Below are 25,090 nucleotides of genomic sequence, written 5' to 3'. Positions count from 1 at the left end.
AAAAAAAAGGGTTTAAGGTACTAATATTCACTGTTTTGATTCTACTTCTATTTTCACTCTTCTGGGGAGGATGACTGAATATGAAAAATCTAGACAGTATCTGAACAATATTTTCAAGATTTTTTTTTTCTTGGATATTTAGAACATTGCTTTCTCATTTCCCTTCTGTATGCTTTCTGACATTTAAAGGACAATTTTAATGCTCTTTAAGTGAGTTAAGATGCTAATCTTGATGGAAAGGAATATCAGATCATACACTACTGCTTAAAATAATAAAGGTTTAGCAAGTAGTAAGAGATTTTAAGTTTGTCAGTAGTGGTCCATCAACAAAAACTACTTCAAAATGCACAACTCATTCAAAATAATTCCTTTTACTAACACAATCAGTGAGCATTCCAGCTGACATAAATAATTGCAAGGCATCATTTAGTATTAAATTATTCCTGCACTAAATTACAGTACCTCAATTTGTGTAGAAGAGAGCTATGCCAATTTAAAATTGGTAGCAGTGGTTGTGAATCAGGGCCCATTGTCAAAATCCTGATAATTTTTGGAATTGTTACCATATAATCTTTTGATTTTTGTAGGAACAGCAAAAACTCTATATAAGGAGCTACAGCAACTAGATACAGAGGCCTTGGTTTTAGCTAAAGGTAGCTTTATGGTTGCCAATCCTTTTCATGACTTTTCCACCTGAAAATGTCTTGAGTGAAGAGAACCATAGAATAATTTAGGTTGGAAGGGACCTCTAAAGATCATCTAATCCAACCCCTTCAGCATTCAGGGACACCCTCAACTATCTCCAGGGATGAGGCCTCAACTAACCCCCTTTGCAACCACTTCCATTTTTTCACTATCCTCATGGTAAAGAGTTTTTTCCTAACATCCAATCTAAATTTACTCTTCTCTAATTTAAACCATTACCTTCTCTAATTTAAACCATCCTATCATGCCAGGTCCTTGCAAACAGTTCCTCTCCACTCTTACTGTAGGCCCCTTCAGATACTGGAAGGTTGGTGTTAGTTTTCCCTGGAACCTTCTCCAGGCTGAAAAGAAGTGGCACTTTGCTGGCCCTTAGATTGCAGCCAGATCTGGACTGTGATGACTCTTTTATTGTTATTATTATCTATATTATATAATAATATAGGGTTAAACAGTGAAACCACAACAGGAATTTAATCAGGATGCCTGCAATTCTACAAACTGGAGTACCCGTATGGGATGGGATGTAAATTTTCTTGCCCTTACACGTAAGTTTCAAGGCACCTCAAAACGAGGACAGGTAATGACGATCTCAGCTTAAGGTAGTCACTTCAGCAAGAGTCATTTCTTCAGCCCCAAACCCAAAGGGACTGTGAAATTAGCTCAGCAGTTCTGAACTAGCTGAAAACCACAGCACAGCCCTTCTCAGTCTATGATCTGGTGGCATCACATCTCACCTTCCGTCACCTCACAGCCTGTCAGCTGTGATGAGAAATGAAACTTCATGTAGCCTACTGGATTTGAAAAAAGTTCAGAATATTCCTCTTGAAATGAACACTTTTATTACTTGTTCTGTGCATTTGTAGGACACTTCTATGGTCTGCAATCTCATTTCAGAAACTGAAATCAACAAGTTGGCTCACAGAAAAGAAAAGGCTGGGAGTGAATGCTGTAACAACCTCAGAACGAGGGAGAACTTCAGGTCCTTTAAACAGAGTTCAGGATTCTTAATTTCATACATTTCAAGAAAATTGGAGCTTTAAGGATGTTAGATGTCAGCAAGTCGCAGATTCTTGTGATTTTTAAGATAAGCATGAATCCAATGAAATTATGTTTTATTTTATCACTATTATGTTAAGCCATGGGAACAGAGATCAGGTGCATTTCAGCCAAAGTTAAGTGTTGTGCTGATGTAAAAGGCAACAATTAGCCTGAGGGACAGCAATCATAAATTAAACATGAGTTTTAAACCAATGAAATTATATACCTTGATTTAAAGTTGTCAGGTGGCATCAGTTCCAGTGTATGTGCTGGTCCATACAGATTAACTACAAACAGCTTTACTGTTGGGTTTGTTTGACCTGCCTTTGAAAAAAAAAAAAAGAAAATAGGAGCTTTGGAGGCACTGAGTCAGTGACAGCTAAATAGAAAAACTCATTAACATCATTCAATACCTTTGTATTAATGAGAAACTACTAATATTTTAAAATATTACATTAAATAAATAATTTCACAGGCATATGAGTTACATTGCTAAATTACAAAGTATTAATAGAGGGATTCTCTCACTGCCATTTGCCAGTGACAGATCTTCAGTGCAGAGCAAGTGCCAAAGTGGTTTTGCCCAGTTCAGGGAAGTCAGATCCCAAAAGACTTCTGGTTCCTCAAATAGTCAAACCCAGCTTCAAGCATTTCAAGACACTACTGTTCCTTTTCCCAAAAAGTTGCCCTATATCTCAGCTAACATTCCTCCTCTTTCTTTACCATTTTCCCCCTGTCTTCCTTCCCTGCCTTGCTGCAATGGAAACGTCTATTTCTGGGTCTTGTTCAGGACTCAGCTGCTTTGGCAGGCCAGCTCTAAGAGAAAAAAAGGGTTTCTTGTTGCTCCAGGGGAAAAAAAAAGCAGTTTGATATATATCCACTGGGGAGAGTGTGATAAGTCCTGAGGATCTATGGGGAGGTGGGATGCATCCTTCTGGTAACATGACTTGTTGCTAAGGGATTTTCCTGACATAAAGAGAAAGGACTGGAAATAAAAGACAACACTTGACAGAGCTGCAAGGGGATGCTACTGGCCATATGGTGTTCAAATTTGGTTTTGATACAAATCTCAGGAGTCACACAATACTACGTAGCATCCTTGGGATATGGGAGATGAAAAGTGTGTCTTTCAGTGGGGCTAAATTCTGTTTAATATTAGAAAGACAGAATCACTGATTCTACATATGTAATCATAATAAGTGGTATATCCAGCTCTTGACAGGCATATTTAGAACTGCAAAGCATCTTGGCTGAAAATACACCCCCAAATTACCTTTAGAAATTGGACTTATCTCAAAATCTAGATAGTTTGAATGCTGCATTCACTAATTTCAGAGTGATATGGGGGACAAGAAAGCAGTATTTATGTATTTCTGGTGCTAAAAAAAAAGTTTTGAAAATTAATTAAGTCTCCTGGAATTACTTTTTTTTTTTATACAAAGTTTTATATTTTACTCTGAAAATACGTGGTCTTTCAAAGGCTGTCCTTTGCACAAGCATAGATGAAACAAGTGCAAAACTGGAAGGAAACAACTGGAAAATCAAGTCCTTAGGACACAAGCATAACCTCCTCACAGTGCTCAGTGGTCTCCAAGCACTCTCACTGGGAAGGCTGCCATGAGGAATTACTCCCAGCTTGACCAGGAGACACTCTAAAGCAGGATGTCCCAGCAGGCACAACCAAATCTGTGCCAGCCCCTGAGGATGGGGCACAGAAGTCCCACATCACCCTATGTCTGCCCCCCAAATCCTGCTCCAGAGGGGCAGAGGATCTGGGCATGGCACTGAGCAGTGCTGCCAGCCTCAGCTCTCTGTGCTGGGCCATGCTGCATAGATTTTGTATAAAACCTGAAGCGTGTCCACAGTAGAGTGAGAACACTTTATATTTTGTTAAATACATTGAGAACAAAGAAGGATTTCAGTGTAAAGTTCCTTCTTCAGGTTGGTTTTTTGGGGGTTTTTTTTGGGTTTCTTTGGGGGAAAAAACCATGCATATTCCAGTACTCACAAACACATGTAGGTTTCATTTTATTTTTTAATCATAGATGTAATTTTCTTGAATTACTTCATTTTATAATAAAGAGCAACTCTTTTTTTTTCCTTCCATCTCTGTTGCTGTACCACAAGCTTCTCTACCAATTAATGATGTCTAACAGGTAGCTAAACTGGTATTAAATGGAAACATTAAACAAAGATAATGTTTTTTCATTAATGAGACTACTGAAGTAGCATTGTGTATCACTTTAATGCTGAGCTGCTAATGAAATGGAATTACTAATCTTTTGTTTACAAAACTGGCTTTTAAAAATATTTCTTAGCTATCTCTTTGCTCCATTACTTAAGGCTTTTTGCCAATCCAAGCATGTAAACGACCTCTGGAAACACCATAACTTCCTTATTTTAGAGCATTACTTCATAGCACAAACACATTATATTCTTATCATGTACATTATTGTTTCATAGTACCTGGTACATCATAACTTTCCACCTATCAAGAACAAAGGGTCATCACCAAAACATTGTAGGAGCAATAGCACAGCAGTAATGTTTTTTAAAGCCCTCAATGAACTTCCCTTGAAATGTCAAAGGACTACCCCATATGTGGACCTAAAAATCCCATCAGGAAAGAACTCAGACACTTTGAAATTGAATGCAAGGGATGGATAAGCACCAGAATGTCAGCACAGAATGATGGCTGGAGAGGCACCTAATCAGGAAACCCCCAGAAAACGAGGAGCGACCCCAGCCATTACCCCTGCTTGGGCTGCTCTTTCACTTTCCAACATGAATCTAAAAACCCTTCCCTAAATCCTCTGAAACTTAATGATAGCTCTAATTTTTATATTTTTTCTTTCTCATTTTGATGGTCAGGTAAAGATTTTACTGTGGCTAATGATAATCAAGGCCAGTCTGTCACACTCAATGATAACAGCATAATTTACTAAGATTTATGTAACTGCAGCAGAACATGCTCTGTTCTCTGCACACAGTGCCTATCACTCCCACACAGTTGTGACAGAATCCTTTTTTCCTCTGCAGTCCTTCAAATATATTACCCTTCTCCCAGAAGTGGTGGATTGATTTTTACCAAGCCATATATCAATGATGAAATTACTACGGATCAGTTTGTTTGCTGCTCCCTCACCTGACAGTTTCTTTCCAGCACAAGCTGTTACAGTCTACCAAAAACCCCTGTAATAAATATTTCATAAAAAGCAATATGAAGAAAATCAGCCTCTGCCACTGTCTAGAAACACTCCTTCATATGGTTCAATACAATCACTGAGCAAGGAACAGGAGGTGGGGGCTACAGTCACACTCATCTTACCTTAGGGTATGGATAATGTTTTCCTTTTGGATAAAGGCCTCCAGTAAACCTGGGAATAACCATGTTTGGCACCAGAGAATCGTTTATGGTGAGGAAGGCCAATCTCTCACCATCTGGAGACCACCAGTGGGCAACATGAGAATGAAGGAGTTCTTCTGCAAAAAAAACCAGATCTCTTTAAGGTCCATAAAAATAACTGTCACATAATTTCCAGCTCGTTCAGTTGGCACTGATTTGTTCTTTCTGTTTCTGCTTAAAATGTGTCTGTTGTAATTTCAGTAATTACACATTATCCTGCATCAAATGTTTGAATAACAAGGCATATCAAAAGACCAAACTTTAACAATTTTCCTCAAATGAATACTTTCATCGACGTCAATAAATCATCTAAACATGAAAGAAGATTGTAACTGCCATATGTTTAGTTCCAATTCATTCCATTAGATGTGTTTAATTAATTTTTTAATTATTTGAACCATTTTAATCCAGTTTTTTTAGGACTGTTTTTTTTCTTTTAATATAAAACTTCTATATGCCTGATTGCTCTGAGCCATGGTACCCAGTTAAATGTAAATTCTCACACAGTGATACTTATGAACTCATTACTGGAGTGCTTTTGTTTGGCTTTCTTGTCTCAGTCAGCTTTAATTCTTAGAAAGTACAGTTTTTCCCCAATACAACTTTTTGAAAATCCTAACAAAACTTTTATTTTTTACTCAAACATTATTTGATTTCCAAATGAAAGTTATTCTCAAAAATGTCACATAATGTTTTCTTACGTTTATTGTCATTACCTTTCACATTAGAAAGAACTCCTTTGAAGGGACTCGAGCACAGACCCTATGAGAGGCTGAGAGCTGGGGCTGTTCAGCCTGGAGAAGAGGAGGCTCAGGGGAGACCTCATCGCTGTCTACAACTACCTGAAAGGAGGTTGTAACCGGGTGGACGTTGGTCTCTTTTGCCAGACGACTTTCAACAAGACAAGAGGGCATGGTCTTAAGTTGTGCCAGGGGAAATTTAGGTTAGATATTAGAAAGAATTTCTTTACGGAGAGAGTGATCTGGCATTGGAATGGGCTGCCCAGGGAAGTAGTGGATTCTCCGTCCCTGGAGATATTTAAAAAGAGACTGGATGTGGCACTCAGTGCCATGGTCTGGCAACCGCAACGGTGGTAAAAGGGTTGGACTTGATGATCTCTGAGGTCCCTTCCAACCCAGCCAATTCTATGATTCTATGATACCAGTAAAGCAGCTCCTGACCAATTCCAAATTTACCTTTTACATGTTTTCTTTCTTCCATTTGTGAGAGGTCTAGATTTTTTCATTACACATTTGATATGTTAAATTTTTTTAGTAAGCATTTTGTATTTAAATTGGAAGAATTTGGCGAGAAAACTAATTGAGAACAGTATACTAATGGGAAGAAAGGCCTGACTGCATACCTGATTACACAGCCTGCCTACCTGCAAAACTATTAAAACTGTCAGTGGAGACTATCCAAGCTGCCAATCAGATTCTCAAAGTTTTGAAGCAGCTTAATGGGTTGAATTATCTACAGTTAGGTTCAACGAAGTTGGGACCTATATTTAAAGTCACATATTCTGGGTCATGCTTCTCCTCCTGGCTGGATAACTAAAACCTTTTACACAGCAGAACAGCAGAGAATGAATGGTGAATATCAGATAGAAAAAAAAAAAAATCACAATTGCGTTTGCTTTAAAATATTTCTGTTTGCATTAGAACAAGGTTATTCACACAAAGAAAAGCTATTCCCAAATGCTTGTGTAAGGTAAAATGCTAATAACAATCTCATAGAAATGAAGGAAAATGAATGAGGAGGTCAAAAGGGGGAACAGTTCTCAATTTCACTGAAAATCTTGTAACTTCATTTGGACAATATGCAGCCTGCTCAGCTTCTGATGCTGTTAACAACACTACTGAATAGTGGAGGACTGCTCTAAATTAAACAATAGTTAATGGGAGAGAAGCAGTATATTCATTTATGCCAACAGGCACTGCCTGTTGTCCTCCAACATGTACAGACAGAATTCCCTTTTACCTTGACTTGAATTATGCATATTGTGAAGAAGAGACCTCTGCCAGCAGCCCTGGGAACAGAGATGTTGTCTGTAAATTGTGAACCTCAACCTCTTGCAGATACACAGAGAAGATGAAATATAAAGCTGTATACTTCAAGTAACTGAGTATTGAACGTTGAACTATTAATCTATAAAACTAATGAGTCCCATAGAAAAATTAACTGAAATATGTATTAATTCTAAGCTCTTGTGTCAAGCTGGATAATCTAGCCCCATTTTTTTAATGAGTATTATGTTAAAAGCATTTTGGGTGCAAAGAGAAACATCCATGGCACTGTCCAGAAGACATCTTCAGAAGCCAGAGGATATCCCAGACTAAGCTGTCCTCTGCTCCCATTTGGCATTGCTTTCCTGCAACAGCAAATTCTCCTGGAGTCTGTCCCAGGCTTATCTGAGCAAAAGTAGCAGCTATTGTTGAGGTAACAGTATGACACTTTTAGATCTTTCTAAAAAAAAGCATTCAAATGGGATTCAAGAGGGTTTTTAAAGTCAAGTACGACACTGCCTGGCTTGAGGGGATGAGTCTCTTGTGAGTCATGTAACACACAGGGCTCCAACCTCTTCTGAGGCTGAAGGAGAGACACTGGTAAAAAAACATGAGGCACCAGACAGTATCACCTTTTACCACCTTTCACTATTTATCCAGCAGGTAAAAAACCAAAAAAACCACCAAAACCAAAAAAACAACAAGAAAACCTTGCCAATTCTGCTTCTGTGCTATGAATCTTGTGTGCCTTTTTCTGTTAGGATGTTTTAACTGTAAACAGACTGGCACTGTTGTTCACACAAGACAGAAACTGAGTCATTTCCCTTCTCACTCACATTGTAAACTCAGAGTAGTTTCAAAGATATGAATGGAGTTCTTCTGGATAAGCAAAACACACAGGCTGCTCAGTTCTATCTGAACAGCTCTATGAAGTGCCAGCCCCATCGATGCTGGTAGTAAAATCATACATCAGGATTTCACTACTATGGCATTTTTAACTTACTACCTATTGTTTGTAACACATTTGATACATTCCTGTTGAAAAAAAATTCCTCATTCTCAGAAAATATTGTTATATGCAAAACAGCAATAAATACCAAGTATGCAGAGATAGAAAGGCAATCTTGCAAGAAAATGAGAAGGGAAAGAACCAAAATAACCTTAGATAGCATTTTCTGAAATGAATAGATTTGTGTTGTTGGGTCTCTACAAAAATCTCTCATCTATTTTAATAAATAGATATATTCATTCAGCTTACCTTCATATAACCAGTCTGCAATTCCATTAAAAATAATTCCTTCTTTTCCTGAAGATGTCAGGCGCAATGAGCTACTCCTTACATCAGGCTGATAGTAGATGTTATTTTCAAAAATATAAATCTGGAGAAGGTAAGAGAGATGGAGAAAAAGAATAACATTGTGGTAGATATAAATGAGAGTTCAGCAATAAAAAACCAGATTCCTCAGGTTCAGAACAGTCTACAGAATAACTCAGCATGAGTTTTTACCAACACTTTATTCATATATCCTTTTATGATCAATATGGAAAAAGTAAGCAAACTTTTAATACTTATACCAAGCCAAATTCTCCCTTTGAAACTGTCTTTGCAGTTGAAATGTTTCTATTCACTTCAAGAAATATCATTACATTCCTCAGGAGACAAATTTTGAACAGTTGAATAAATAAAGAAATTTTCCATCGATTCAGTTTCATCTAATATTATATCTGTCTTTCTAGCTGTGAAATTAGACACACTTCTGCAAGTACATAGAGCACAGTACATACATCATAAATGTAGATTACAGCTGTGTATCATGGTGTCAAAACATACTGGAAAAGCAACACTAAGAACAGGCTGCCTTTAACTTTTCTCAGCTTGTCGTCACTATTTCTGACTCTGACACATGAACATTTTACCCCAAGTGTGCTACATAAATGCCCTCTCCTTCTCCTTTTCCTGTGAGGAACAGCCTAGGCAGACAGTCCTTTCCTCCTCCTTTGCCACTTCTCAGCCTTGTCTGCTTTTCTTTCCCTGCTCCTTATGCTGCAAAGGATTTCAAGTTCAATTTTAAGTTTACTCATTTTGCAAGACTGAGCTCCAGCCTCCAAGACAAAATGCAGTAAAAGTAAAATAAAGGCCCAAAAACAGCAAACAAAAAAAGAAAGGAAAAAAAGATAAAAGACTTTGGAGTACTATAGGGATAGAAAAAAGAGCAGAAGACAATTACAGTGATGATGAGGAAGGTTTATGACATGGAAATTCTTATGTACTCATACAGCCACAAGGGGCTGTAACTCAGCTCTTACCCTAGCAGCCAGGAGACCCACAAGCACTTAACTTCAACAAAATCTAAGCTCATTTTGTCCCAAATTTTTTCTTCCTTGCCACTATCTTGCCCAGTCGAGGTTAATAAGGAACAAACATCATAGATACTAACATGTCAAAGGTTATAAAAAGCAGAACCACAGCTATTAGCATTTCTTGTAATAATGCTATAAATCATTTTTGTTGCTACTCCTGCATGCCTCAGTTTTGGGAGCTGTCAGTGCCTGGACTAGACTGTTACTCCAGCTAGAATGCAGCCTTCTTCTTCATAGTTAAATTACAATGCCACCTACGTGCTTGCAATGCCTGTAGCTGCAATCTCTTTTTACAGAAACAACTGCTTCCAGGAGATTACAAAAAAAGCCTCCTTGATCAAACGATTCGTTTTAGATGCCTTTAACTAGATGAGCTCAATCTAACTCACTTGGGAGATCAGAAGTATCATTCTCCTCCCTTTTCACACTATTTGTATTTTAATGGTGAAGATACCCACAGTCTCTTCTCTCTGCAATGAAAACCTTACATTTAAAGCCATCATTGCCAGTCAGAGAATACGGTTGAGAAGGATTTGTTTTATGACTGAACCAGGAAAAGGTCTTTAATCCTTTTATTACTAGTTAGCAGGCACTGCTAATTCCATTTGACACATTTCAGATAAGTAAATATCTCAGAAGGAATAGTCACTGTTGTGTCACTGATTGTTGGCTTCCTTGGCTTTATTCCCTATTCATTTCATAAACCAGCTTTGTATTCATCCTCAACCAGTTCTCAGACAACCTCAGAACACCCCCACAATCCTCTTAGTCTACTCTGTCATCAAATGTTTCCCTTCTCTCCTCATCACACATGTTCTTTAAACTTTGAAAGCTACCCCAAAGAACAGTTTTTTCTTTAACATGGGGAATGGGAACATTTTAGAGTTCATGAAAAACTTCAAAGTCACCCAGCAGCTCTCTCCCTAGCAAGCCTCAAGCTTCTTGCTTACTTAAATTTAACATTAAAAATGATGAATTTATGTTTCTTTGTAAAACACTTATGAAATACAGCTGTTCATGTTCCACCACATAACTAAACACGTAAATGCACATTGATGATTTAGGGCTGGGGCACTGGCAAGTATCACTCTGCACTGCCTGCAGCATTTTGAAATATCAATATCCCCATTGTTGAGGCTGTAAAATTATCTTAGAGAGCTGCACCATTTTCATTAGTTATTTAATCTCATCTGTAATTTTGAACACTTTTTGTATTTCAGGAGGTGCCATTTTCCACCTGAAGCCCACAAACAGCTGTTTGTACCCAGAGGAATGGTTTCGTGTTCTCTTCCTACAGGGATGCTGCCCAAGCCCTGTGGTGAGGACTGCATTCCTCTCCATTCCTGAAAGTGTAAAAGGGCTCATCTGTAATTATTTAACTTATTCCCCTCTTGGAAATAAGGACTTGGGAGTTACAGTGTTTATTTCTGCATGGAAACAGGCAGCAGAGTACTGACAGAAGTGACACTAACATGCATTCCCAAGCTTTGTTTCAAAAACACAAAGACTAGATGGAAAATTTTATTTTTATGTGGCAGTGGCTGCTGTTGTAGTTGAAGTACAGCAATAAATAGAAGCTGAATTTATGAGCAACAATGTGGTCTTTAAAATTGAGTGAGAGAGTGGCTGGGAGAGACCTGACTCCTGCTTTTCCTACAAAGGAGACAAGCTCTGAAACACTGTAAGGCAGATTGCAAATCATGACACTAGAATTAAGAAGGTTAAGAATTACTGATTAAAACAAAATTATAAAGGAGCACAACCTTGCAAATACATGTGTCTAAAATCCTGACTTCACTAAGTAAAACTAAATGTGCTCAAAGGCTTTCTGGGTGGGGACTTCACATACTTCATCACTTTGTCTATTGTGTTTTGGGACATGTCACATAAATCACATTTCCCTTGCTAGTCTATCTCCAGTCAGGTATTTGAGAGCAATTAAAGGTAAAAAGGCTTTTCTTAGTGTACACTTACATCTAATTACTACATCATGAGAACTAAATGTTGACTGCAACTACCGAATCTTCCAAAATTGCTAAAAAAGAGGAGTTACCACCTGTGTATCAGAAGGTATTCTCATGAATACACCAGTGGCTTTGTGCCCAAAATGCTTTCACAGCTTTCAGGCATGACGATAAGAAAATAAATTGAAAAAGGCACAAAGTGGAACCAGGCTATGCTATCTTACATGAAAATTATTATTATGTCTTTTTTTTTTTTTTTTTTAAACTTCTTCTCTTCACCACCTATTTCCCAAGTATTTTAAAAGTATTTAAAATTATTTTATATCTCAGAACCTCAGCCAATAATGCTAAATGGGGATGAGTAATCACATCAAGCCTTAAACCAAGTGAAGAAAAAAAGCATTTAAAAAAAACCTATTTTACTTAGTATTTTCCAAGTAATGAAAAACTTCAGCAAGAATATTTTGGATTAGTGAGAGATTAATTCTTGATAATGATTACATTTATTTCAAACGACTGTGAAGAATTGGAGGCTTTGCCTGCTCTGATGTTCTGCCTACAGCATTAATCCTTCTCCTTCTTCCACATCTGTCAGCCTCCAAACTGTTTTCTCCTAAACCTTCGTCTAAATTAATTTTTTTTTTCAAAACACGTATTTATTGTTTGCAACATGTTTCATGATTACATGATTTTATTTCATGCTTAAGCAGAGCACCCAGTCAGAGCAGTCAGTTCCAGATGGCAGACAGCTGTGACAACATAGAGACATCTAATCCCACAGCTGAACAGCAATGCCAGTGCCAAGAGCTGGAGAAGCCCCCTGCATGTCTTTAATCATTTCAAACACTACAGGCAGAGAAAAGCCACTAAATTACAGAAAAATACTTCATGGTTTCCATTTAGGTGCTTTACTGAAGTCTTCTGCATGGGCACAGCCACACTGAATCCTTCTCTGACTGGAGGGTAAAGCATCAGCAGGAGCTTTTTCCCCCCAGCTGGGCAGCAGCAGCAGTCATCCTGTGGTCACCTCCCCTGCACACAAGCAGAGTGTGTGGAGAAGGGCTCTGAGCTCTCTGCCAAAGCAGGGGCATCTCCTCATGAGATCACAAAATGGAAGAGGTTGGAAGGAATCTCTGAAGATCATCTAGTCCAACCCTCCTGCTAGAGAGCAAGATCACCTAGACCAGATCACACAGGAACATGTCCAGATGGATTTTTAATGTCTCCAGAAATGAAGACCCCCACCACCTCTCTGGGCAGCCTGTTCCAGTGCTCTGTTACCCTCAAAGTAAATAAGATTTCCCTTATGTTTTTTCTTGAACTTCCTGTGTTCCAGTTTGTAAAAACTGCCCCTTGTCCTGTCACTGGAAACCACTGAGAAGAGTCTGGTCCCATCCTCCTGACACCTACCCCTTAGACTTTTATAAGCATTGATAAGATACCCCATCACACTCTTCTTCTCCTGGCTCAACAGACCCAGGTCCCTCAGCCTTTTCTTGCATGGTACATGCTCCAGTCCCCATCTTAGTGGCTCTGTCTCCGACTCTCCAGTAGCTCCTATATCAGATGCTGCCAGCAGCTGTTTAGCCCCAGCATTTGCCAGTCACTAGAAAATATTTGCACTTGTCCTAGAAATTCATCCAGCCAAAGTTCAGACTTGTACTTATGTCCACCTGACTTTCTTCAGGTAGAAGAAAAACAGAGCTGCACCTCTTGCTGCCAAACCCACCTCCTTCCCTGGATCCAGCCACCAATCTCACTTGCAAAGAAAAGCTCTCAAACTGAGAGGCAAATTTCTCCAAAACCTGACATTAAGAAAGTAGACTCAACAATCTAGATTAGTCCTTTCTCTAATTTATGTATGGACAAACCTATTTTTATATGAATCTGAACAGATAGCTTACCATGAAAACAATTCTTAAAAGAGATTAAACAAACACTTATGCACCTAAAAGAACACACCTATACAAGACTGTGTGACAGCAAGTGTGGTACAAAATGGGCAGACATATCTGCAGCTTGAGCAAAGCATGACATGAGTGATGTTGCCTGTAGATTAAAGATGTTTCCCTCTCAATACTGCAAAACAGCAGAGGATTGTATTGACATTATACCTACACAGGCTTGGATAAGTATAATGCACCCATACAAGCAGAGGTATAATGTATCTATACTCTGTACCACAACCAGACACTTGCTGGCCTCTTCTCAATGTAGTGTGGTCACAGCCAAAAAGCCCTGAAAATGTAGAACTGTCCTGCAAGGCAAAAGTTGGCAGCTTCCCAGTTTAATATTTCAACAGTACTTGATGTGAGAGGATAGCAGAAATCCCTAACAGGTAACAAATAAAGCAGATCAACTGAGTTAGCAAGGCTTTAAAATTGTTTTGATATTTACCACAGGAAAAAAACGCATACTTATCCCATAATGGGCAATTTATTAGGAACTTACTTTCTTACCTTAATGAAACTTTCTAATTAACCTTCCAGATTTTGAAGAGGGCAGATTTGTTTAGCTTCCTTATTGATACCATCAGCACAAATACATTTTTCCATCAACAATAATAGAAATATGTAATGCAAACCACGAGTGTCAGTGGGCTTTACAGACATGATTTAGCCTTTAAAAAGTTTAAAAAGCTCCTGAAATTAGCTTTTTAAGGTAAAAGAAAATACCCATAATCCAGCATCCTATCTTGAAGAAAAGAAAATTGGGAGTATGACTAATGGTATGGTTTGTCATTTACATGGATTAATCAGGACAAACACCTAGTTCAAGGAAGGTACCAGTCAAACTCTAAATCTATTGAGCAAATATAACTGGAAGCAAAATGAAGGTGCCATCTGTATCAACACACCTTTGGTTAAAAAATATTTGTACAAGCAGAACAGAACTCTTCTTGTGTAGGTGAGCATTCTACCTGTGAACTGAGGAAATCATTAGATTCTTCCACAGACTCTTTGACCAAAAAAATTCTATTTGACTAAAACTATTCTAACTTGGAACAACCTCAGTTTCACACTTCATACCTCAGAGAACACGAGAATCTTCCTTACTTTTCCCATAGGGAACATGAGCTACAAAACCACTAAGAAATTTCTAATTATGCCCAGAAGGAGACCTTCAGGCACTCAGGAAATGCTGCTGCCTGCAGAACTCTGGCAGTTGCTAATGACAGTGCTAAAGACGTCAACAGAAAGCATCTTTAGGCAGCCTATCTGCAGTTATATTCCTGTGTGACCTTGGCAAGGACACACTGTACATCACTTTCCAGACTAGCACAGGTATCTTCAGAGCCCAAACTTCTTTGCAACACAGCACTCAGCTGTACTTCTATGTTCTATGCTCTGATGCAGAAACAAATGTCAACCTGAGCACCCTCATAGATGTCTAGATAACCAGCTGACTCCATCATGGCTGATAGCTACACAACAGATCAGGCTCCTTCAGTTCCTCAGCATATGGCAAAATTCCATCCCTTCTTGTGAGTCTGCCAGCTAATTAGTGGGATAATTAATTCCTCAAAAGCTTCAAGATGTTTTTCCACCTGGGCTTGCTTCTTACCATTTGTTCTGGCTCCTGTCTTACCATACATTAACCAGATTCAAATCCAACTACCCTCAGATCAGTCACTAAAATTTCCAGATGAAACTTGCTAACAACTGTGAACACAGATAATATCAGCTTTCATTAGACAGAGGAAAGTTAAGTAAAGAATACTTTTTAGTCACTCAGTAAATTTTGTACTTTATTCTTCAGAGATCAAACCATGACTTGTCCAGCTTCAGGTCCAACAGTTAACTTACAGCTAAAACCCAGAGTCAAAGATAATTTTTAGAAAAAAATGTCATTTCAATCCCTCCTGCTGTTTTCACTGTGCTAATGGAAAATGCAGGTACCAATGAACTTCCTTTAGTTTTTAAATAATATCAGAACTAACTTTGTATAGCAGGAAGAAATTACAATCAAACACCTGCATCCACAGGGAAACCATTTGGTTGCTGTTTCTCAATGCTTGCTGTCAACATAACAAGTTTAGTTTTCATTTAAGTGCTTAACATATTTGTTACCACATTCTGGCTCACAAATCAAACAGCTCTACTTCAGAAATTTACAACTAGTTTTCACCAACTGAAAAAATATTGCAAATCAGCCACAGCATTTGCCAATGCATTACCACTACAAATAAGTACCTGGATTGGTGTCTTCTCTACCACAGTTCAGCAGCCTCCAAACCTCTGACAGACACATTTCTTCTAGTGGAACCATTGATTATGTTATTTGTAGTCACAGTGCAATGCCTGTTCTCCAGTTCCAAACAGAACAAAACATTTTCTTGTCATCTGATTTCACTTACTATACCCCTGAAACTTTCAGACTTAAATTGGGATTGCCAGACCATTATTATACCCACTGCTACACAAGATGAGTACCCCTCTCTGCTCTTTCCCCTGGCCAAAACCTGTCAGTTGAAGCAGCTTCCCACTGAAGAACAAGGTTCTTAAGAGTACGTGGTTTGGGTGTCAATGCCACAACAGTGTAGCTGCTATTTTCCTTTTTCCTCTCACAGAAAATAAAATGTTCAATCTAGGAAGAAAACACTTTCTACCATCCAGAACTGGACACACAGCATTATATAGTGACAGTTGTTTATTAGACCCACTTAGAAATTCTATGATGGGAACCAAAACTCCTGCTCTGTATCAAAGCTCCTCCGTGGCCAGGAGCAAGAGCCCACATGCTCCAGTGAGCCACAGGAATCCTTCAGGTCTCTATTTGGTTGCAGAAGTGGTGGCTTTTTCTTGTGTGCTGTGAGGAACTGGTGTGCTGGTGCCATTTGTCTGGTTCCTACATAGAGCCTAAGGCTCAACACACATCTTCAACATTACTGAATAAAGAGCTGGTGTTGCCATGTTAGGTGTTGATTTTCACAATTGTGAATGTGAAAGTGCTGTATATAAAACCACGTGGAAAACACAGATTACTAGGGAGTACTTTGCACATTTTGGAATAGTAGCAAGGTAAAAAGTCAGTATCTGCCATTCTTACCCAGGGTATTAAGATGTGGAAGAAGTTCCCATGGCAAAGAATTGGGTCACTCACACATTCAGAGGCAATTAAAATGCAAGGTGGGAAACAATCACCTGAAACAGTTCCAATGTATTTCAGTGGTTTTTACTGATTATTCTGCTGGTGTCTTTCTTGTAGGTTCTGCAGAGATCTCAGCCTAAGAGATTTAGTGTGATTTGGACAATATATAAAACACAGTAAAGTGGCTTATAAAGCTTGCATAAGTGTGAATTTTTGGTGGTTGGAATATTCATTCATTATCTCGGCAGATACAATTATGCAGACTTTTTCAAAAATTTTTTTTTTTTTTTCACATCTTACAAATTTTCTATCTCTTTTTTACTTGCTCCAGCTCCTACCCCATAATTCCATGTGTACCACAGACCACTGGATTATGCACATACTGGGCACAGCAGGTACCATCAGCTACCTAAACAAAGCATGGAAGTAGAAAAAAATTGCCCTTATATGATCTGTTTCAAAATCATCAGATATATTGTAAATGAAGCAGAAAACAAGTAATAGTTAATCACAAAATTATTATAATTGCAGGCAATAATAACTATATTCACTCTTAAAGGTACCAATTTTCTGAAGATTATGATTGACCTAAACAGGAATTTTCGCAGGGGAAGCTTTCAACTCTTTTGATTGTATTGTAATTAAGGCAGAGAGGGAGTAACTGTGGATCAGTATGAGACATGGAGACCTCAAAGCCAACATATCCCAATGTCATATACTGTCTTTTCGATTTTTTGTCAGGAAAAATGTTAATTTTTGTTTTGCAGTCATCAAGCTGCCAGACATAGCATGAACAACAGAAGTGAAGCACCACTTTTCTGCTGTCTAGATTAATGCCACTAGTCACAGTAATTTGTTAGCATACTTGTCTCTGAACAACTGCAAACAATCTACAAGGCCATTCTACTTAATTATTATTTAGTTAGTTTATAAATCTACTGCAAACAATAGCAAGGATGCACTCATGATGCAGCTATAAAATTAGTTACTAATGGCATGGAATAAAACAGGCCATGAACCAACACAGTACCAGCAATTCCATTATAACTCTAATGTTTAAGTCCTGAATTTCCAATACAAATGTGGTAGCATTGCCCTGTTTTGTTTAGACACACATTAATTATGTTGCCTTCGCAATGATATGGGAATCATGGCATTCACTAAATTCCCACCCTGCCTAATCCCACGATAACCTACTCATGAGCACAAATATTGTGTAATAAGCTATAGAAACAAAATCACACAATTTCTGAACTATGACTTATGCAAAAATCTACTTTATAAATATGTGTGATTGCACATAAGATTATAGTAGGACTGTCTTGCCCCTAAGCTGACAGTTTGGATCTACTGCTTCATCCCTCTGAAGCTGAAGAATGATGTTGGATGGGGCACTGTGCAAAAGCTGCTCAGCCCATTGGTCTTTGTTTGTGTAAATGATGTGTACAACAGACTTATCTATACACAGTGTCTGCTCAGGAACTCATGTTCCTTGTTCCTTGCATTTAGCGATAGTTCTGAATTATGAACCAGCGTGGACAGAAATGTCACTCTTACATGCCTGGGTAATGCTCCTACAGGCTAAGAAGAAAATAGTGTTCTGCCCTTACCATAACAACTTTTAAAATGATGTCTGCTATTGCAAAGGGTCATCTTATACTGATATCAAGCATTCAATTATGCCCAGACTGATCAATCCATAACAGAAGCTAAAAACGAAAAATTTTCAACCTAGTTACTCGGGAAGAAGAAGGACAATACTGGGATAATACCTCATATGACTGCCTGGAGCCATAGACACAGTTTAGCCTGCAATATTCTGGGCAGGATTTTGGTTGTATGAAAATATAGTCTGTAATAAAACACATTACCTCATTTTTCCCAACTCTGATTTAGAAAAAGATTCAGATTGTGACCTCTCTTCCCATTGACTGTCTATTTAGTTTTCAGGGGTGGATATTTCTAAAGAATTTTAGACTTCTGATATATATATCAATATATCACTATATCACTTCTGATATATCTTCTTGTTTCTGCACTACATAAAACTCTGCAATTTTCACCCAAGAAGCACAGCAGTCCCATTTTACAAGTCATTGGACTTGCAGTTAATATTAGCTAGCAAACAGGAGCATGGATATTGAGCCAAGCTTTGTCAACATACACATGTTGAATAACATGAGAGTCTAGATGACAGGGGACATATTTCTATTTACATCACTCCCTGCAGGATGCTGCACAGAGAAGTCCTGATGCTTGCTCCTAACAAATGTGTGTCCCTCCTTGTTAGATGTGTCTTTGTGGGACTGAGTGTAAATATCTGTATGTTCACACAAATATCTAAGTGAAAAAAATAATTTGCTTTCTAGCACAAAGATATGTCAAATTGCCAATATATTTGCTTACAAATGACTTATTGATATGAGGCTGGATCCACAAGTGCACTACCTGTGTGCACAGTTTACATACTGATTCAAATATTAGCTGAATGCTAGAGTAGTGATATTAGAATAAGAAGCAGGGAAAGGAAGTATCTTATTTCCCCCTCTCAATTTATTCATTGTAAAGCTGATGACCCTTTTATTGTTCCACATGAAAAGCAGTAGTAGAGGAATAATGCTCCTATAAAACACCTGATTTTCTCATTATTTCTTCACATATTTCAGCTACAACCAAGTAGCTACTCGCACAAAGGGCTAGATATATCTAATCCTTAATAGTTAATATTTTAAATTTCCTTTGATATCAGGACACATTAACTGCATTTCACTAAGCAAAATGAAGCAACTTCTATGCTCAATGTGGCTTTACTCCCATTTATAAATCTTCCTGCTCTCTAGGGCTCACAAAATGTTTACTGACTATATTCAACCTTGATATGAAAAAACTTATTTTTTCCTGTTTTCCAAAACTGTTTATGGTTTGTGGCTGCATTCTCCACTCCCCTGTTATAAGACAGAGAAAATTCCTTTTGCACTGGGTATTACTTTTGAGACCTGAGAACATGCATCTAGTGCTTATCTTTTCCAACTTCATCTATATTTAAGTGCAGTGAGCACACAGAAATTATTAATTGACAATGGAAATTAGTTCAGTAGAATACCTTTAGAGAAACTAATAATTTAATTTTTTCTTTGAAGAGTGGTTTGAGCTTAATTATTTAGATGGAAAAGCACAAAATAATTTACATTTTACAAAATGATAGTTTGAGAAATTCAAGAGGAAATCCAAGCAGCATAGATGGCATTTAGCTTTATCTAAGACTTTCAAGTAATTCTAGTTCTTATATTGAGAAAGATATATTTCTCATGCTTATCGTGATATAAAAACACTTCTTGCATCAAAAATAAAGCAGCAGAAAGCTTTTGAAGATATGCTAGTAAGTGGCTTTTATATCATTTCGTAACAGGATCTGACCATTCAGGACATTTCACCTAGCACAAAAAAATAATACCAGAATGCTCAGTCTTGCAAAATAATATATAAACTAACTTCAGCTGCTGATCTAAGTTGCTATTAAAACAGTCTCTTTGCGTGCCTTTTGTCTGTAAATATTTTCTCTATTTGGTTGAAATCCTCAGTTTCCCAGCTGGAATCTAGAAATTCAATAAAAGCATTTGAAAGAGAACATAAATATTACTTCGCTGGCTTAATTTATCATTGCCTTTTTGCAATGCCTATCATTGCCTCATTGCCTGAAGTCACAAAAAGATGCAACTTCGGCATTTGCTAGAATTTTGGTCAAATCTTTTGAAGACCCAACTAGATGGTCAATGCCCCACCATACAGGCTCTTTCTTTATGGAAACAACCTCAGGAAGGCAAAGAATCTCTAAATATGCACTGAAGTACAGAAATTCTGCAAGGAACCTCTCTTACCTGAGGTTAATGTCACATTAAATGTTCTTGCTTATTTCTGCCTTTCAAAATGAATTTGAGCAGAATTTTTCCTCTCTATTTTACTGTCATTTGCCTCATTAGCAGCATGATTAAAAGGAAAGATGAAATAAAGATTTGGTATTTCCATACATGATTTTAACTTGGTCATCTAAAACTAGAGCAAGTAAAAAGAGCAAAAGACTCTGAAAAGAAAACCAGAAGATTAAATATATTTATTTAGGACTCAGTTCATTAGCATTAATGAAGCTTCTGCTTGGCTCATGAACCCTGAAAGATCTTTTCTTCTTCATTTGCAAATAGAAGTGGTTTTGCCAGGAGGGGGTGCCAAGTACCCACAGCATTAATTATGCAAAGAGGAAACACATGGCTAATATTTTACAGAAAGTTGCCAATTTTTATAGTAGTTTTACTTTGAACCTTGATAGAACAAATGGTAAATGAAGCTTTCAGCAACTAATGGCTGTTAAAGCATCTGTTGAGCTATGTGTCTTTTATAGTCCTGCTAATTTCTCATTTACTAGTCTGGTTCTTATCTGGGTATTTGGCAAATAATATAAAATCAAATGATTTTTCTGCTGCAGTATTTCTATTATCTGGAACAGTATCTGAAAGCCATAGAAAAAAGCTAAAATTTTTAAGAGAAGGCAACTGTAAAGAAATGTCATGTTAATACAGTAATTCAACAGTCTGATAGATATTTGTGTTTTTGTGGGGAATAGATGCTGATGGGGGGAGGGAAAGCAAAATGAACCCCCAAACAAGACAACCAGGATAAAGGTGACAAGTAGAGAGGTAGAGAATTCTATAACTGTTACAATTATTAAGAACAATTAAAACAGATTTTGCTCTGTTTTGTCTCTGGACTTCTGTATGTTTGTTTTCAGGTTGTTTTAATATAAGGTGAGGTCCTTTTTCACTGACTTTTTTTTTCCCTGCCTTTTACACAAGCTTCAGCTTTCAAGTCCTGTTCCCTGTGAGTAGCCTGTTCAGTCTTTTGGAACAGGAGGGTAATTTCTTGTTTTCTAATATTTTAAGTATTTTCTAAAAATCGGTGAGAGCATCTTGAATCTACAGTTCAGCTACAGTCAACAAATTTTAGTTTGTTCATACAGAGTAATAGATAATTCTAGACAAGCATGGCCTAAATTACGTTAAATCATATTAGAAGTTCATTTTCAGCCCTACCATTTGATAATTCTATGTCTTGGTGATGGCATGAAATTTTGACAAAGAAAGCCACCAAGCTTCTACGAAATGATCTTTTTAGTATTCCGGATAGCTTTACTACTTTCTTAATTTCTGCTTTGTAAAAATATGCATTTATTTATGCATGGATATCCAAACATAAGTCAATTGATCATTATTTATGTTGATCCACTCAAACACATAACTCAAAATCTTTTCAAAAACACTTAATATATCGAAAAACATCTCAAATCAATAAATAATCTAAAGTAGCTACTGTAAACACAAAGGCAAAGTGACTTAAATGGATATATGTTTATAGAATAAAGTGAAAACAAAGTCTTAAATAAACATTTTAACACTCAAGTAGAAGAAACTATGTAAAACTAAAAAGCTACCTCAAATTGAACAACTTCTAACCACATCTCACTGGGAGGTACTTGATGTAAATCACTATAGAACTAATCACCTTAACTAACCAGCAGAACTGCATGTACTGCACGAAGCCCTGCAGAGAACACTCCATCTTTCTTAGAAACATTGCATGGACTGGAGACCAGAGGTCAGTCTGAGCATTCAGGCTTCTATTTCAATACATCTCCATTGGCAGACCCAAACAGAAAGAGCTGTCTCCCCTGTGTCAGATACAAGCCAGGTCCAGCAGAGAAACATGTAATTACTGCAGAAGTTCAGGCCAAAGAATAAAGAATATAGGATAAAAATTGGGTATTTCAATATCAGAGTTCCTTTAAGCCCTCCCAAAACATTCTCCTCCTCAGTAAAGCCTTCCTACCATGTCTAGGAGATCTCTTTTCTCAGACACATGCAATGAGGTCTCTAACCAAGTAAAGTGTAGGCAGGAAAACATTGATGGAAATGATTAGGTATCTACTTTTGCTGGTTTGTTTTTCCTGGAAATACTTAGTGCTGTGGTAATGGATTCTACAGAAGTGAGGCAGAGTGAAAATCAACTGATGGCTTTCAAAATTTTTAACAATGTAAGACAAACTTAGCAAACACATAAACAGGTCAAACACAGTTGAAAGACAGCAATTCAAAGAGCATGACCTTGAAAACAGTTCTAAAAAAGACCAGCTATGTGACCTTAAAATACACCGATTCATTAGATAAAAGTTTCATCTCCCCAGTGGCATTTTCCATTTCCCCACCAAAATGTCAGGAATCAAACAGCAGATGTTGCTCTGTGCTTTTCCCTTAATCTTTACAAAACTCTAGGTAAATAGCAAGAAACTGAAATAACTTGCAACCACTGCAAGCTTCAAGCCCGTGATGTTCTGGGCCAGTTGTTTAGGATCTATTACAAAGCCAACTTATGTTCCTCACCTGCCCCATGTGGCCTGCTGCCCCTTAGACACCCCTAGAAAGTATTCATAACACAAGACAGTTTTGACTGATGTACGATTTTCACAAGGATATGAAGTATTTACTGTATAAATGGATTCACTGCAGCCATATTCCCTGGTTTCATACACATTTTCTTCTCAAACACTTAATTTTTATATTTTCTCCCTTAATCTTCTTATATCATCCATTTTAAACTCTTGACAATTCTCTTCTATTTGAAGAACTCAAAATTAAGATTCCTGTGCAGGCTACATCATTGCATAGCTCTTCTGCAGATCTAAGGCTTGGAAACATCTTCTTTTACACTAGAGCCTACTTATTGGAAATAAATAGCAACTGATCTGAGTCCATGTCATTCTCCATCATCTGGATATAACTCAGGACCTTCCAAACAGCTGCAGCATAAAGCTGGGATCTCTGGCTCAGCCAGACATACCCATGGCTTGTGTTTCACATCTTGTGCTAATTTTGCTGACCAGTCATGGCTATTATATTGCTGTTCTCTTCTGTTCTGCACCTGGGAGGGCACTACCCCTCATTATTTTAGAGATCTAGATATGCTTTCTGTGATGGTCCCAGGGTATGTGTAAGGGGTCTTTTGAAATTTTTGTATATAAAGTTTATTTGAGCTCTGATCTTCATTTGTAATGAAAGGCTTTTGGAGATTAATCAGGTTAACACACTACAATTATTCTGCTTAAAGTATTTCCTCCACTGCTTTTTTTACTCTACTATGAACCATTAATGTTTCCTTTTTATATGGGAAAGCCACATAAGTATTAGGAAGGGTTTTGGTGAACCAATCATAGTGTGTTTGGCAACATGAATTCCTCTCTACCCAGCTTCCCTGCTGACTGCTTCCTGTACTCTCTTTATTCAAAACTCACTGATAAAGTGTTTGCTCTAATGACAAATTTTATAACTGAGAACCATTATGGCAATGTGCCCTTAGTTACACATTTTTCCTCTGCCTTGCCTATTCTGCTGGAATCATCTCCCCTGCCTGGTTCCTGCTGGAGACAGCTGCTCCTTTGGACAGCAGCACCAACCATTATTCACAACAGTCTCTATTCATTCATGCTCCTTTTACATTTTTGGCTTGCTGCTGGAGTGGGAGGGTAATGAGGCACTTCTGTCACTTTGGAAACCTCCTTTTATCAAATAAACAGTGTCAAGAGGAGATTATCCTCATTGGAGATTCTTATGGAAGTGACCTTCAGAATACCTGCAGTGCAGGGGTACATTTATGTGACAACACTTGGTACCACTCAGAATGCACAGAAGATTCTGTGTTTTAATCAAAGTTTTTATTTCCTAGTTCTGCAGACCATATGGCAGCATAAAGCCCACAGCAGAGAATATATTTTTAAAGCACGACATTAACTTTACTACTTTACTCAGGGTATTAACACAGATAAGGGATGTTATCCTCACTGAAGTAGGAATTATGCCAATGTTCTCAAATTTGGATGATGAAGGTTGTATCTAAAATGACCAACTATTTTTTTTGCAGTTCTGAGACTTAGTAATATGCCCCTATCTAAAAGTATTCATACATATTTCTAGAATTACAATCTAGGTAAAATATATAATAATAAATAATAATTATACATACAGCTTTATTCTGATTTATTATTTTTCTGAAGTTTATAGTTGTTATGGGTGCTCTTCAGGAGACATTTCAGGAAAACAAACAAATAATTTCTCAGTAATCACTGCACGTAATTTTAGTTGCACTTTAGATTACTAATCAAAGGTACAGCACAGGCACAGACAAATCTTATGAACTGCAATTTAATTTAATTTTTTTTTTTAAATTCCCTTCAGCAAATACATCACCTTTCTGCTACAATCTACATAAGCTGCCACATTCCATAATACAGCCTGGTAAACCTATGTACTTGTTACCATCAATCCTGTCACAATGCTCTCATTATTAATAAACTAATGTGGTTAATTATTAAAAAAACCCATGAAGCTCAATCCAATTACTTATTCCTTCCTGCCTCCACTTGCTTAATGCAACACATTCTAACCAGAAACAAGTTTTGCATTCCCACAGTCTTGATG

The 25,090-nt window shown here is 37.5% G+C and overlaps 1 protein-coding gene across 3 annotated transcripts in view; it reads right to left on the bottom strand.

Moving 5' to 3' along the window:
- DPP10 (dipeptidyl peptidase like 10) overlaps positions 1-25,090 on the bottom strand; it is a 182,967-nt gene that overhangs the window by 41,924 nt on the left and 115,953 nt on the right. For all 3 annotated transcript variants that reach the window (XM_008497029.2, XM_030453986.1, XM_030453987.1), the window contains 3 exons: positions 8,414-8,534; positions 5,072-5,226; positions 1,970-2,067 (listed from right to left, as the gene is read on the bottom strand). In XM_008497029.2, the coding sequence (XP_008495251.1) occupies positions 1,970-2,067; positions 5,072-5,226; positions 8,414-8,534 (374 nt within the window). The remainder of the gene's footprint in view (positions 1-1,969; positions 2,068-5,071; positions 5,227-8,413; positions 8,535-25,090) is intronic.

Source organism: Calypte anna, chromosome 7 (assembly GCF_003957555.1).
Source record: "Calypte anna isolate BGI_N300 chromosome 7, bCalAnn1_v1.p, whole genome shotgun sequence".
Classification (NCBI taxonomy): Eukaryota; Metazoa; Chordata; class Aves; order Apodiformes; family Trochilidae; genus Calypte; species Calypte anna.
This window is presented reverse-complemented; position numbering and strand designations above follow the sequence as displayed.